This window comes from Anopheles funestus, chromosome 2RL (genome assembly GCF_943734845.2).
Source record: "Anopheles funestus chromosome 2RL, idAnoFuneDA-416_04, whole genome shotgun sequence".
NCBI lineage: Eukaryota > Metazoa > Arthropoda > Insecta > Diptera > Culicidae > Anopheles > Anopheles funestus.
Window position 1 is genome coordinate 20135619 of NC_064598.1, and position 16882 is coordinate 20152500.

Below are 16882 nucleotides of genomic sequence, written 5' to 3' on the forward strand. Positions count from 1 at the left end.
AAATACGTCATCCATGCTCACGATGACCTCTCGTAATCAAATTTGAACGAAAAACTATCACCAAAGTCTGGCTGTCGACTAAGAAACAGTACTATTTCTGTTCATCCTCGAACTAAACCGATCTCCGTGCGCCCCACAGAGTCTTATCAACAGCTTAAAACCTCAGCTGAGTGGGTTATCAGCCATTACCAGCACGTTTCCGTTCTCAGCAGCGTGTTTCATTCATTACTGGAAAGTATTCCAGAACAGGCATTAACATAGCATTTAACTTACCCAGGAGCTAATTACGAAAATCTGTAATATTTAAGTACATCTTTCGAGCGTGTGATATCATGAATCATGCACAACACCAAAAAAAAACAAACAGAACCCACGCGGGATACATCATCATTGATACATTTCTATCAAAACTGGCATTAATTTATATTAAACTCTACGTTCAACAATAGACAGAAGACAAAAAGCGGTCGTATTGCTCGAATTGATTGTGTTGTGAGGCTCATCATTTCATCAGTTTTTTTTCCGTTCAACTCGCATCGGGTATTGCACTTATTCATGATAACATGACAGAAATTGGTTGGCTCGTATTCAGTGTTTCAAAATTTACAGCATGATTCCTTCGAACCTTCGTTTCCTCCCAGGGCCGCCGGCAAAGTTAGCGACCGCCATGGCCATTCGGTGTTTCGCTTCCTGGGCGCCTGTAAGAAACGGATAAGTTAAAGACGATCACAGCTCACTGTTAAACATGCTTTCGACGGCAATTGTAATTTACCTGAATATCCACGCGATAGTCCAAAGTCTACCGTTCGTTTGGAGCTGCGTGTGTGAAAGGAAAGGAAAAAACAATCGGTGTTAATGAAAGTAGAATGTTTTCCACCCCAAAAAGGCACTCAGTTTGTAACATACTTTTCTAGCTCATCCTTTGCTCGTAACATCGTATGGCCGTACCGTGCAATTAGATCAATCAGTACATCGTCGGGCTGTTCTTTCATCTCCTGTTTGTAGCCTCGGTAGCTGCGGAAAAGATAAATAATCCATATAAATTTCTAACATTTCCATCTCTCGCATTTTTAATTTACCTGAGGGCGGATGTGGTGTCGATTGTAGAGGTGAAAACCAGCAGTAGAATCGTCAACGCGACAGCCGAAGCCCACGACGTTTCGGTAAATTTGCGTACTGCGAATGAGATGGAATGCATGTTGCTTAGTAAAAATAAAAAGCTGTGAAATTTTAGCTAAAAACCACACAAACAAATTCCAAAAATGCTTAGTATTATTTTGCAATGTTGTGCATATGTTTATTGCTGTGTTTCGATTCGGTTAAAAATTAACTTTCCATTACATTGTACCAACCAATTGCGATATTTTACAAAAATTTTAATTTCGGCTATTATGCAGGATTCTATTACTGAAACGTAACGACATAACTGTAGCAGCATGCCCGAGGAATTTGAATTATATTATTCGAAACCGCTATAAATTTATCATGCCATATTATGGCTTGTGCACAGTGGGTTTGACCCAGTATATGTGGGAATTTCTATTGTTTTTTTGTTGGTAATTAAAAAAAGGGCTCTAATGCAACTCCCAAAAACATTAGATTAATGTTTGCAATTTTGTAAATTGTATATTTCTACCATTTCGTCAAAAAATAAATTAATTTGATATATTTGTGGAATGATTAATACCTAATCAAAATAAAATTGTTATCATATCCTTTTTTAATTGATTCTTTAAATTAAACACGATTTTCTATTGTTAGTTATAAATTTATAATAATAATTAATATTATTTACGAATAAAATAAAAACAAATAAACAACATGTAACCACCATGACCGATGGATGATCCACAGTGTTACACGGTGTCGGAGCGTTTTGCGCAATCCCAAAACCACGTGAGTTAGAGTTCGTGCGGCAAATGGTTGATATTTCAAGCGTTTAATATTTCACTGTCCTAAAAAGGATAAAAACTGATTTCATACCCTTACCCAGCACAGTTGGTTTTTGGGCTTGCCGAGAGAGAAAAATAAACGATGGCCCACTTACAGGTTTCAGAGTCGAGATCTTGCTTTATTCTTGATGTTCATTGTTTTTCCTTTTTATTAATGTTGCATACATGTACTAATTGTCTCATTGTTTCCTAACGATTAAAATAGTTTTCAAACCTTTTTTGTTTCCCCCCCCCCGTCCGGGACATCGATCGTCGGGACTTTATTAGTGGATTAATTTGTTTCACCCACCGGCAGCAACGTCAAATTGTTCTGTGTGTTCGGCTGCCGTGTGTATGCATGGAAAGAAACTAGTAGTGGGGCAATTATGTTTGCCATGCCTTAACAACTAATATTATCTGTTCATTTTGCTTCTTCTTTTTTTTGCACGCATTTTAACTTTTACACGATGCGTGCCTCTTCCCCCTCCCTCGTTGACGTAGTAGAATATTGAGTTTGTGAAACACAGCAGAGTGTGTCCTCATTTTTTTCACCGTCGAGAAGTAACGTACTATTGCGTGTGGATTTTTTTTGTTTTCCTTCTCTGTTCCATACTCGCACGATCAGTGTATAGTTTTGGTTTCGCATGTTTCCGTGAGCAACGTATAAATGGACGATCACGATACGATCGCGCCCTTTTGCCTGTGTGTACAACACATTGTTGTAAAATGCTCCTTTTTGCTGTTTGCTGATTTGCCGTTTCTTGGTGATGTGATACCCGGCGCAATAGTCACCAAACCAGTGTCTACTCGGCAACTAACGTGTTCCGTCCATCCCTTTCTTTACAATCTGATCGCTGCTCTGCCTTAGCAACTCGTACACATCCCCTTTTCTCATTTCGTGTGGATCTTTTTGCTTGTCGTTTTATGTTGCTATTTTTGTAACAATCCGTGCACGATCCTCCCTCGGTCGAACGGAAAAAGTGTGTGGGACAACACGCCGTAATCCACACACACCCACCATCGAAAAATTCAGCGCGAGCGCATTTTCACAATCGGGGGTTTTTTTGTATGTAGAAACGCATGGAAATCATTCTAGTGTTCCCGAATATCGCCCCGCAAACAAAAAAAAATCCCCCCAACTTTCATTACACTTAAACAAAGTTTGTTTTATTACTTAAGGGCATCATGATGCAGTACAAAAGATGTCGCTTTCCTTGCTGCACAAGTTTGATTCATTCTTGGTACGGTCGTTCACTGTTTGCACTGCTGTTCGTGCCTAGTGGCCCTAGTGGTTTTGCAAAAACACTTGCCGATGAAAAATATTGCTCTCCCTGGTTATATGTTGCCGGCAAGAATTATCTGTAGCCCCCCGGGGGAACTTACACTAGTCCTTGCATTCCCGTCGAATCTTAACACGTTTTTGCAGCATATGGAAAGAATCTCACAAAACAAAATTACCCTTCGAGCGCGCTGCTGCTTTATTCGTTATCTCCTGCTTTTTTCACGACCGCTATAGATAATTAAGCTTAACTTAAGAAAATTGTCAAATAAAAATGAACGTGCAACGAGCATCTTTTCTGGATCATTCAACACAACACACATCCGACGTGCTCTTTCTTCTTCGTTGTGTGTTCGCTCATTCTGCGTTTACAATCAGCAAGACCGCGATCGAGAGTTTGTGTTTTTGCGGGTTAAGTGTTCCCCTTTTCTTATCATTGCTTCTTGCGGTACTTTCTTGCCTTACTTTTCTCTCTTACTATCAGGAAGTGCAACCTCTTGTTTATATTGATACTGATGTATATTAGTGTTTGGGTTTAGTTTCCGTATTTTTGCAAATCAGCATCAGCAGCAGGCAATTTTATTACATCGAGAGTTTGTGTTCCGGCTTTTTCACCATTTGCCAGCTGGTTTTCTGTTTGTTTGTTTATGTTTGTTCCAGTATAGTAAAACGAATTCGTTGGCATATGGAACGAGAGTAAGAATAATGAAGTCCTCGCCTAGTATATGTATGTATAGAAGAGAATATTTCTCGCATTTAAAAAACGAGAAGCAAAAAGGCATATAGTAACGTTGAAACGAAAGCGAGGCTCACTATACAACTTGGAGAATGGGGGTAAAGAAAACTAATAATATATATGTACGTATATATTGCAAAACAATGGTTTCGAATGATGCTACGAAAATCGTAATACCGTTTAAAAAGGGGATGAGAAACGCAATGAAACATTCACCATTCCGGTTTGTGTAAGGACGATGGGTGGTTTCCAATAAACAAAAAACTCATATTCATGAAACAACACTCTAACAGACTATTAATGTGGGAGAAGAGGTCGCGAAGACTTGCCAGGATGCTAAAAAACATCCACCCCACCTTCCACATGCTATCCCCTCCCCCCTCTTCTTAGCTCTTCTTATCTACCCCGCACACACACACGCACAAACATGCACGATTGTAAGACCGATATCCAGTTCCATTTCGTTCAATTAACCTTCGGAAGCTTAAAGATACATATGACTAACAAACTACTGGACCTCTCATGCATGTACCAGTTGATTTTTCTTTACCTGCCAGAATCTTCTTTGAAAAACAAAATCAAAACAAACAAATAAATCGACTACTAGTGAGGGATGGTGTGTTCGAGGTGAATTGATATTTGTTCCGTTTCTTATTTGATGGCCTGCCATTAACACTCTTATCTCTGGGTTGTTCACATTTCCTCTGCGCTTCAGTTGCTGTAAAGTTAAGAGAATACGACTGTCGTGTATACTCCCCCCCGACCCCCCCTCCAGGAGTTACAGTCGTCTTTTAATCTCAATGCCTTTTTTCTTTGTCCCTAAAAGCAGGAACACCACACATTTCCCTTAACGCAACTTGTTTGTTTACTTTGTATTGCCTGCTGTGTTGTGTTCTTCTGTGTAGAAGTCGAAGAAGAAGAATAAGAAAAAGAAGGACGGGGGGGTTAGAGAATTCATCACACACACGCACACACTCACACACATGCACGCAGTAATTAAAGCACTGTGGCAGCAGCAGCAGCAGCAACATCTTTCCACCCGAAAATCCTTTCTCTCTTGAACACTAATCAGATATACTAAACTTAATCCTTCAAAGCAACACGCGTAGTAAGATACGCACAAAAAGGAAGAGGGGGATGGGGGAGTGGGGGAAACATTTCAAACATAATTCTAATATTCATTCATCAAAACGTTCACTTTCTTCTTCGTCTTCCTTGACTCTCTCTCTCTCTCCCTCTCTCTGTTCTCTCCTTCTGGTTATCTGGCATGAGTGTGTGTATGTATGTGTGTGTGCATGTGTACCGGCGCCTCGCTGTTAACACCTGATCCGAGAAGGGGACTGGAGGACGGGGACACGTTGAATTGATCCGGACCACCCGCAACCAAACGATTAAGCATGGATGCACCACCATATTTAACCGAGCGACGGGAAGTCATGCTCATCGTCCACCTTCGGGGCAGCCGGTACATGCTGCTTGGCCGATCGCGGATTCGGTCTGCTGTACTTGTTGTTCATGCCACCTTCGTAGTTCCGATCCGGACCACCGCCGCCGCCGCCACCACCACCACCCATCGGTGGTCGATTGTTACGCCGGTTGTAGTCTCGCTGTGGCCGGTCGCCGCCACCATCGCCACCGTCACCGCCACCACTGCCATAATGGTTGAATCGGCCACCACCCTCGCCACCGTCCGCACCGCCCCGATAGTTGTCTCCACCGCCGTATTCGCGTCTACCGCCCGGACCACCGCCTTCACGACCCATACCGCGGCCACCGCCACCTCCTCCACGGCCACCGCGTCCACCTCTCGAACGGCCCAATCCACCCCGACGGCTGTCGTTGAAGTGGTACTCAATTTCCAGAAACTCCTTTTTCTTGCCGCTGCCACCACCACCACCGGTACCCGACGTAACCGGCTTGCTGTGAGTGTCGTTACCATCGTCCTCCTCGGCACCGTCGGCACCGGCACCGCTCTTTTCCAGTGCAACCTTCACGTTCGATTTCCGGTCCAGGGCCACCATCTTATCCCATTGGCTCGAGTCTTCGCCCTCGCCCGCCTTCCGCAGGTTGTACTGTGGCTTCAGTCTAACGGCCGCCTTTTGTGCCTTCCATTCGTCCAGCGTCATTTCCTTAGCCTCGTCGTCCGATTTGGCGGCACCGGTACCATCGGCGCCCGCCTCTTCGGCACCACCATTGCTCACGTTCGTACGTTCCGCGTTCGCTTCCGCACTCGTGTCCGCGTCCTGTGGCTGATAGTCCTGATCCGGATTGTTCGAGTACTCCTTGGCGTCCTGTTTCGAGCTGCCCCAGTTGTGCGATCCGGCACCGTCCCGCTTGTCCACCGCCTTGATTCCGGTTTTGTTCGAGCCCGATTGACGGTCCAGTTCGCGCTTGCCGCGCCCATCGAACCGCTTCACGCCACCACCACCACCAGCACCGTTCTGGGCGTACGGTTTCCTCTGTCCTTCGCCGTCGAAGTCGCGCGGCTTACGCGGATACTTGTCATCGTTGCCACCACCGCCCACCGTGCCGTTCTTGTTTGGTCCGCGCGGGAACTTAGCTCCCGGATTAGTGCCTCGCTGGTTTTCCTGATTGCGGATGTTATCTTTCTGCGTTTCCTTGATGCCCCGTCGTTCGCCACCGCCACTGCGCTGATTATGTAAATGATTGCCGGTTCCGTTCGTCTGTGCGTGCTTTGCGTCCGCGGCCGATTTGTCCGGGTGCCGATTTTCAGCTCCCCGGCCACCACCACCACCACCAGCCTTGTTCTCCTTTTCACCACTCTTCGTGTTCGATTTCGCCTGCTGCGATTGAGCTGCCGGTGCTGCTGCTGTAGTGGCACCAGTTTGCTGCTGCTGCGGCTGCGGCTGCTGCTGTTGCTTTTTCTGCTGCTTCTGTTTACTCTTCAGGATGGCCTCGATCGGATCGCCCGCATCGTCGTCGATGCAAAACAGATCGTAGCGATTCGCCACATTTATTCCGTAGGACGTGTTCTCCATCTCGCGTGCTACCACTCAGAAGACGAAAGCGAAAAAACGCCGTCTCGGAAGCGGAAAAAGAACTGCGACTGATCACACCAACACACTGACGCACGGGTCGCGTGCTGCAACACAACCACACACTCGCTCTCGCACACGATACACACACACACACTTGCGCGCACGGTGCTCTACTAGTAGGCGCGCAGCGAAGAAAACCGCGTGCCCGCCGTTTGATTGTTCGCACACGCGCTTATGCTGCTCGCTTTTCAAATACTGTGCGTGCGCTGTATTGGTGTGAAGGGAGCCACCACAAAAACGGTGGGGGCCGGCAACACGGTGGGGCAGGTGCGCTGATGGCCGCGTGAAGGGCGGGATTGGGGGTAGGATTGCTTTACCCGATTCCGGTGCGGTCGGGGTCGGGTGTTCACACCAACTGCGCTCTTTTTTGGTTCTATCTCGCTCCGGTTCACCTTCGGTACACCATTGCCTCGTTCACACACTCGTGCGCACACGGGATACTGTCCGATGGGACACTGTGCCTGCTGCTATTTTCCTCGTGCAAGAATGGCAGAAATCGATCCACGAGCTCTGACGGCTGGCGTGATTCGAGATTTAACTGTTCGAATAACGCACCACTGCTGTTCGCAACGACTACTGCTGTACGCACAGTATGCTACGCCCTGCTTGCTGTTCCGTGCGTGCTTTTCACGTTCGCGTGTGGTTTTTCTGCGTTCTCCAGCAGTTTCGTTCGCTAAAAGACACTACTTTTCCCACACTTTTTCGCAATCGCACATTTTCCGTCCGCTGAGATGTGAGTTTTTTCTCTCCCTTCACTCGGTTGACATAATTGCTCTTCAAATGCCCTCTGTCACACGCAGTTCGAGACGATCCTTCGTGCAGGCGCACGGGTGTGGCCGTTCCTTTGTAAAATACCATGTGCGCACCAGCCAAGGTATCTACAGCGCTGTTGTACGATGCGAAATTCAAACGAATTGTCAACTTGTAGCAGTTTTTTCGAATTTGCAAAACAGATCTGTACTGTAGCAGATACAATTTTACATTAATTCATTATTTTTATTGTTTTAGTAAAATTCTCAATCATGTATTGCTGCACAAGAGCAATACTTAAAACGTTGAAGTGGGGCAAAGTAACGACTTTCGGATCATGTTTTTATATGACACGGTTCATAGATAAGCGCCGAAGGTTTATACATAGCGTTTTCAAATTTCCTCTACTCATTTGTCCGTTGTTTATGCAGGGGTTTTCAGCTAAAACTTATTTACAATTGTACATTCTGTGTTTTAGTAAATTTTAGTAACAGTCAAAATTCAAACATATTTTTTTTGCTCGGTTAGAACGGCCTGGCCGTATCAAGAAAATTCAAACATATATTGAATATAAAATAAACAACACGGTCTGGTCACTGTGTTTGAATAAAAGTAGAAGATTATATTAGTTATAATCTTCCTTTTCCTTCCTGTGAGGCACACTTAGAGAGGTCTTGTCTTGCTCTGCCATTACTGGCTTCTCTTGAATTTATTTATCCGTAGCAGGATAGTCAGTCCTGCGTACGGGGGTTTGGTCCGAGTAGGATTTGATCCCCGATCCTTTCGTGTCCTTTAGTGAGAGACCGGCGCCGCTACCATATCTACCACCAGACGCTCCAACTGTTTGTGCCTTTTGGTTATTTGAAATTTGACTGATTCTCCATATAAATACAATTTAGAGCTGAGCTAATCCATATGAATGCCCAATATAAGAACTAGTAGTTTTAAAGTTCTAGGAATATACAGCATAAGTAAAGTAATAAAAACTGAATCATAAAAGTCATCGCCCTTTGATTCATTTCCTTCTCGTTACTGATCAATTAAAAAAGATTCAAAAATGTTCACTTCTCCCCTCCGTAAAATGCCATCCATGTCACATCATGCAATGCAATAAGTTTCTCTACCCAGCACCGACTATAAATAGCGCCACCGTAGAAGGCACAAGGGGTTGCAAAGATCGAATGACTATTTTTATCAGCCAAATATGCCACGGTTACACAGCCAGCGTTTCCTCCTATCATGGACGTTTTGCAGCAATGCCGAAACCGCAAACTCAAATCCATTCACGTGACCAAACGTTTACATGCCCGTTTTTCCCGTACGCTCCAAACTCTACAATTTGGAGTTCGATTTTTGTAGAATGGAGATATGGAGATGGAAAACCTACACTCCACAATTTTGCGACTTTAAAGCAGCCTGTTGTTCGGTTTTACATCAATCGTACGAAAAGGGTCGCTGGAAGCCCATAAGTCACACACACACTCACACATACACGTAAGGATACGGATGTGGAGGTGGAATTTTACGGTTAAAGCTCGGAAAGGAAAAACGTTACGTTTTGCCGCGTGGTGTGAATTTAATTTTAACTAGAGATGTTTATCTCACAGCTTCCCAACATTACCTCATGTGGGAAGTTGTAAAGTTCCACACATCTACACACACATACACACACACAAACTACCGATACGTTTAACTTTCCAAAGAGCTTTAGAAACTTCTCATGTACGCCGAACGAACCTGAAACCCCCAGGCAAGAATGTTTAAACGAGACAAAATGTTTGAAATATTTTGCCCCGTTTCACCGTCTTGTGTGTGTGTGTGTGTAATACACGGTGGTTTTTGCAAGCAAAATTCATCTCACCCCAAGATCAATCACATTTCTGCACAGCAGGAAAACAACCCTTATCACAACCACCCCTTGGGAATATGGCAAAAGGAAGAAAGCATAAATAAAATAAAAAAGCACACAAGCACAGGACGAAATGGACGCTATACTTGTGCACTATTATTGATACGCCTCAGTTCCGGACAATGGTTTTTAGCAATGGTGGCGAAGAAAATGTGGCACAGTTTTCCCGTTTTTTTTTGTTTTTGTTTTACTTTTGTTCCAGAACCAGTGGGCTTTTGTTTTGAAACCATTAGTCACACAAAACGCTGCAGCAGCACATGCTGAAACACAACATGCTTTTATTATTCATTTTTGAGCACAACGCTCTGCGGGATGTTTTTCTTTCATTAAACTCGACAACCGTGAAATATTCCGTCTTCCCAGTTAGTTATCGTGGAGAATAATGGTGTGAAAAAAAATATATATGGGGATAGGGGAAAAACGTTGGGCGACGAGACGACCACTGGATAATGTGCACTGACTGGAAAGGATTTATTTTTTTGGAGGACAAGAGTTTTGCTTTAAGAAAGAAGCTTGTTTTTTTTCAACCAGAACTATTTTGATTGATTATAAAGTTTCCACCAAATGGTTGGTTGTTGTAAATGTAATTTAATATTCTTTAATATAATTATGTAATGTTAGAAAGATGTTTTAAATGTTTAATATTTAATATATAAAATACAATTAGTAACTATGACAACCAAAACGGAAGGTTAAGTAAGAAAACAACAAATACCCACAAGACAATTGGGATGCAATTTAAAGTAATGTAAAATATATGCTAAAATTGAAAAAAAAACAATTGATACAGATAGTAGTAATAATTATTTTATAATTACACTGCATTGTGCTTCTGGTGGTGAGGTTTGCGTACGTTTGCACTCCTGTACAAGTTGCTGCACCTATAAAATGGATAGAAATCAAAATGTTTGTTCACTCACACTGATCGTTCACCAAATTTCCACTAGTCCACCCCCCCCCCCCCCCCCCCCCCCACCTCCACCCCACACTAAAAAAGGTGTGTAATCGTGTGCGTGTGTTTTTAACTGTTCCCAAAAGGGAATTTTTCAAAAAGAAAAAAAAACAACAATGTCCCTATTTTCACCACCTTTTGCGCTATTCCTATTTCCTGTTCCTGTTTCTGGCACTAAACACACAGAATACACATTCACACACGCACACACACACACGTTCACACACAAAACTGCAGATGCACTGGAGCTGTGGACGGAACACAAGGGAAGCACAGAACTTTCAGCAACCAAACAATTTTCTTGGTCCACCGGTAGCGCCAATTAAGATCGTTACTTAGTAAATATGCCGCCTTGAGTTGCTTTTCAACTGTTTCTTTTTGTTGTTGTTGTTCCTCACCAAAAAAGGGGAAAAAATCCTTTTTTTTCTATTAGCAAATCCCTGCAACAGGTCGGTGTAGCGCTCCTACGTTTGTAGTGTTTTAAAACCCGTCCATTCTAGGCTGTATTCCCACAGCCACAGGACAAAAAAAACTAAAGAAAGCAAAAAACCACCCGGCACACACAGACACACACTCTTTTCACGTAGAACACAGCGCACCCCCGAGCAACCGGATTCTGGCGAAGGTTCCTTGGTTCCGTCGGTTTTGCAGATGATCCTGGCCGCAGGAAGTACGATGGTTTCGATGGTTGTTCACCACGTGGTTGCACCACTCGCTTTTAGACACCAGCAAAATCGTGGTAGGTGTACATGCGGTCCCCTATATTTATAGTGATCCGGATAGCCAGTGTCGGGCCGAGCAGCACATTTCGGGCTGGCAGGGGAAAGCAAGGGGTAGGGTTGGTAGGTGGCAAGAGGTGCGGCAAATTGGACACGAAGTGCGCATAAAATCTACACAACTCTACAGGTAGTCCTTTTCCGGGCGATCTCCCCCCTTCGTAAGTGTGTGTGTGTGTATGTCCGTGAGTGTATGTTACGAGTGGCAAAACTTTGCCTTTTTGCCTGGAAGGGACGTTGCGGAATGGGGGGGGGGGGGGGGGCATATAAGAGATTGCGAGCCAGCAGAAGCAGCACGAGGTGTAAGCCAATCTACACACAGAAAGATAAGGTTTTTATCACGACCGGAATGAAGAGTTTGCGCAGACAGCCTCCGCTAGCGTTTTACGTCCGATCGTAGCAGCCGTGCTTTGGTAAAGCGAAGTGAGATAGAAACACACGCGTAGTATACTAAATGCAAGAAGAAAGGAAAGAGCACCACTACAAGTGAGTGAGCAAGTGAAAAGGCATCATCTGGTTTAAGGGGGTTGTGGGGGGAGATCAAAAAGCACACAAGATTCAACAGTACAGATGAGAAGCATCGAAGGATGCTGTGCTAGAAAGGCGTCCACTGTCATCGGCGTGAAAAGGATGCAGCAACAGCAGCAGCAGTAGGTATAAGGTTTCGTTCGTAAAATCGTACCAAAAATGGTCAGAATGTTCCGGCATTGGGGGGGATGGATGGAGGATGATGCATTATTTATCCTTGCGAAATGGTCGCACGGGTGGTGGGCGATCGAAGACGAAAAAGCATTGTGGTTGATTTTATTTCCAACGCTTCTTGCTCGCTTACTCGCACTGTTACGCTGTTTCACGTGTACGAATGATTGTTTTGCTGCTTCCTTTTGCACTCCCTGAAGGGAAAACCCTGCGTTGCTGGCCAGCTTGCTCCAAGCAACAAGCAAACGTTCGCAATTCATCAGTAGCAGATTGGGTGGTCACACTTTAACCGGGAGGGGGAGGGATAGCGTGCGGTGTGGAATAGTAGTACACAAACAAACAAAACCATATCAACCCCCCCCCCCCCCCCCCCTAAAAGGGGTTGCCCACCTAGTCGTTATCCTTGGCGAAGTGGCGAAACCAACAAAAAAAAAATGCCCTCCTAAATGCAACTCCCTATGTGTCATTTGACCGGCAGGACTCCTTCCACAGCCCCCAATGGAAGTGGACATTTTGTTTCATTCATTTTTGTTCCATTTTGCGTGACTTTCCTGCTGACTTTCTTGTGCTTTACCTATATTCCAGCCTCTTTCAACATCGTTCGGGAGCATTCGAATGCTACCGCAAGAAACAAACGAACGAAAGGCGGCTTTTCCTTTTCCCCACACTACCGATGGGTGAGTGAAAATTTAATTTTCCCTTCATTACCGTACACCGTAAGAAGCTTTCGGGAATTTCAAGCGATTTTTGGGGGGGGGGGGGGGCGATTCCCCAACGTGAACAAGTGCAACCCCTGGGAAAGTGGAAAATGTGGGAAAAGCTAGCAAATTCCTTGTGGTCGTACCACAACGATAAAACCGAAAAACGCACGTGGAGACCAGGGTAGAGATTTTGACGCACTTTGGTACGGCATCCCAGAAAAAAAACGGGCAACCGTACTTCCCGAATGCAAATTTGGAGCAAAGCGCGTGGCGTATGGTTTTTGGGTAGCACAGAGCGAAAGCAAAAACCACCGGGGGACAACCGATTGTTTCTCTGTCTCTTTTCCCGATTGTGTTCCGTGTTCCACGGTGGCATTCACCTGCCTATCACGACCCGCATGTGGCCAGAGTGGGGAAAGAAAATGCGAGAATAAATATTCCCCGAGGGTAATTGGGGAAGCTCCAGTGGGTGTGAAAAGTTGAGTGACTTACAAAATCACTTAGCTATAAATTTGCAAAATTGTTGACATGTTCAGGAAACTATATAAAAGTTCATTTTGAAAAAAGAGCTTTTTTCTTTTACTTTTATTACAATATAGTGTTGTTACCAGCAAGATATAACGAACTGAAACTACGGCGGTGAGTCACCGTAATCGGTTCTACTTCAGCACTGATTGCAATCTAATTGAGGCCTGGAATTCAGTCCAGATTGGACAGGGCCCCGTGTTAGCATTGGTTAACTGGTGATGCCCTGTTTAGCATAAGGGAGGCCTTTCCTCTACTGCAGGGTGCAGTAATTGAATTGCTTGATGACCTGCGGTGTCACTAACTGAAGGGCTACAGCGAGTGCCTTGGATGTCAAGGAATGGAATTCACTAGTTACTATCATCAGTACTACTTTCTTTGGTATTTTCTTCTTCTCTTCTTTTCCGGTTTTCGTCGATAATGTTCGTGGTCGGTATTTCTGGAAGTGGCAGGTGTTCCTTGCTATAAAATGCGTTTTATATTAACAAACTTTCGTGCCATTTGGAAGGACACTTTCCGTTTGAGAGTTGTGTGATTTGTTTCGTCAAAGAAATGTTTTGCTTTTATTGCTTAACTTTAAAGCATGTGAACATGTAGTTCATTTTTCTTTAAAAATAGTTCCTTTTTCGACAAAATTTTAAATTAAAAAAAATTTTTATTATTCGTTTCAATTGATTAGTCTTTTTGCTTATTTGTGTTTGATTCTACAAATCATTATTCAATTAATTTACTAGAGTTACTTAGATAAGGTCAAAACATTCACGTATGGAGGGGGGATACTTACTAGAGATGAGAATAACAACTATTTTTAGTGAGTCAACTCACAGCGAATGAAAATAATATATAAAAAAAAAGAAAATACATATAAATTTGAAAATTTCATAAGGCTTAGTTTTTTTGGGGGGAAATTTACCAATATTTATAAATTGATTTATTTTAATGCGAGTTGGTTGAAATAAGTTTCTTTTCACTTAACTAATGCTTTAAATGAACAAAGAATAAAAAATCAGAAAAAAAAATTAAAACAAATTTTCATCTCGAAAATTTCATAAGGCTTACCCCTTACGATTTTTTTGGGAAATTTTGCAAAAAAAATTAAATTGATTTATTTTAATGCCAATTGGTAGCAATAAGTTTCTTTTCACTCAAATAATGTTTTAAACAAAAAAAGAATAAAAAATTATAAAAAAAAAATTGAAAAAATATAAAAATTTGAAAATTTCATAAGGCTCATTTTTGCACCAAATTTTGCCTATAACTCGGTCGGTATCCAACGGATCGCCAATCTTTAACCTGTGGTCGATAGATGGCACCAAGGGCTACATTTTCTTCTTGGACGGCCATGCCCTCAGATGTCTGTGCCAGAAGTTATTCGAGGAACCAAGTTCCTTATCCTGTTTGAGAAAATGTAAAATTTATAAATGTTATATATTTTAATGCGAATTTGTTGCAATAAGTTTCTTTTCACTCAAATAATACTTTAAATTAAAAAAAGAATAAAAAATCAAAAAAAAATTTCAACTCGAAAATTTCATAAGGCTTACCCCTTACGATTTTTTTGGGAAATTTTGCAAAAAAATTTAAATTGATTTATTTTAATGCCAATTGGTTGTAATAAGTTTCTTTTCACTCAAATAATGCTTTAAATTAAAAAAAGAATAAAAAATCAGAAAAAAATTAAAAAAAAATTTCATAAGGCTTACCCCTTACGATTTTTTTGGGAAATTTTGCAAAAAAATTTAAATTGATTTATTTTAATGCGGATTGGTTGAAATAAGTTTCTTTTCACTCAAATAATGTTTTAAACAAAAAACAGAATGAAAAATAAAAAAACTAGAATAATTCTAAAAATTTTAAAATTTCCTAATGCTATAGCCTTAGCTTTTTTTTTGGGAAATTTAGCAAAATTTATAAATTGATTTATTTTAACGCAAATTGGTTGAAATAAGTTTCTTTTCACTCAAATAATGCTTTAAATAAAAAAAAAGTAAAAAACAATAAAACAATTAAAAAAATCTAAAACTGAAAATTTCCTAATGCTATAGCCTTAGCTTTTTTTGAATAATTTTGCAAAATTTTATAAATTCATTTATTGTAATGCGAATTGGTTGAAATAAGTTTCTTTTTAATGCAATAATTTAAAAAAAAGAATAAAAAACAATAAATAAATAAAAAAGTCTAAAAATGTGAAAAATTCCATAGTTTTGTTTGGGGGAATTTTAGCAAAATTAATAAATTAATGTATTACCTTATCTTAGGGGAAATTTAGCAATATTTATAAATTGATGTATTTTATCAAAAAATGATTAAAAAAAATTATATAAATTTGAAAATCTCCTAAGGCTATATAGCCTTAGCTTTTTTCCGGGAAATTTTACAAAATTTATAAAATGATGTATTTTTGTTGTAAGCGTAATGATGTAAGCGAATTTGTTGAAATACGTTTCTTTTCACTCAAATAATGCTTTAAATAAAAAAAGATTAAAAAAATTATTTTCAAATTAATTCTTTTATCTGACGAAACGAAATGACTAATTATGTGATATTATTGAATGACTCAGTCCATGCTTTAAACTCAACAAAAAGCTGTAAGCTGTTTCATAAATTGCAACGCCACACCATGTGGGCCGTGGGTTGAAACAAAGTTGAAACAAGAGCAAACTTAATAAGCTGTGTATATTTACCGAGAACCGGAATAACAATGACCTTTACCTTTTTCTTTGTTTTTCGCTATGGAAATATGGGTTTACATGCATTATACAAACAAAACATTATTCTAAAATTATTCATTCATATTATCAGTGATATCCATTTGCCGAACGGCCGGGAAAACTGGAGCAAACCCAAACCCAAAACGGATAGAGGTTCGAAACTGTACGCGAAGGGGCAGTTCAGTTCAGCCATATGGCAATGTTTACCAGCCGTATCATCAATTTGACAAATTACCTAAAACGTCCCTCCCGAGGGTAAACCTTCCACCCCAAAATCCCATTCCCATTTTGCGGGGGGTGTGTGGGGAAACGTGAAAAGTGGGAAGAAAGAAAAGCACGATATGCAAAAACCAGTTCCTTCGCCCACACACGCTCATGTTTCCCCCCTTTCCACAGGCTGGCTTTCGGGTGGATAGTTTATTTCCGTTCGCGTGATATCTTTTCCTACGCTTTTTTACCGACCTGAATCGCCCGGCGTTATCATTTGCCCGTTGTGAAAGTGTTTGCTTTTAATAACGTGTATTTTTTGTTGTTGTTTGGCTTTGGCCAAACGATTCGCTTTTAACCCCCCTACCCATGTATCATAATCGGAGGGTGGTCGATTTGCCCTTTTGGAGGGCACGTTGTCAACCTTCGCGTCGAGGAACGAATGGAATCGTTTAATTTGTAGATCCTAACCAGGCCATGCACCTGATACACCTGGCGCCAGGGCGTATATGGAAAACCACTTTTTGGTGTGCAGAATTGTCTAACCCGGTGGCAGCGAAAGGATATGGCGTTATACGGCCGATTTCGCACCGGTTATTGATCGAGCATATCATTTAATTTCATATATCTACGACCTACTGTACAGC

General features: G+C 41.9%; 2 protein-coding genes across 2 annotated transcripts; both read right to left on the reverse strand.

Annotated features, from left to right (window-relative positions):
* Nucleotides 1–380: 380 nt before the first annotated feature.
* On the reverse strand, nucleotides 381–11033 carry LOC125763141 (diuretic hormone class 2). Its single transcript, XM_049425981.1, has 6 exons — nucleotides 11015–11033; nucleotides 10483–10545; nucleotides 1080–1176; nucleotides 907–1014; nucleotides 773–816; nucleotides 381–698 (listed from the first exon to the last, which is right to left on the reverse strand). Exons 2-6 carry the CDS (start codon nucleotides 10487–10489, stop codon nucleotides 604–606), a joined length of 351 nt encoding a protein of 116 aa, XP_049281938.1. The 5' UTR covers nucleotides 10490–10545; nucleotides 11015–11033; the 3' UTR covers nucleotides 381–603.
* Nucleotides 2044–7789, reverse strand: LOC125763077 (plasminogen activator inhibitor 1 RNA-binding protein-like). The gene has a single exon (XM_049425876.1). It carries the CDS (start codon nucleotides 6943–6945, stop codon nucleotides 5362–5364), a length of 1584 nt encoding a protein of 527 aa, XP_049281833.1. The 5' UTR covers nucleotides 6946–7789; the 3' UTR covers nucleotides 2044–5361.
* Nucleotides 11034–16882: the final 5849 nt, after the last annotated feature.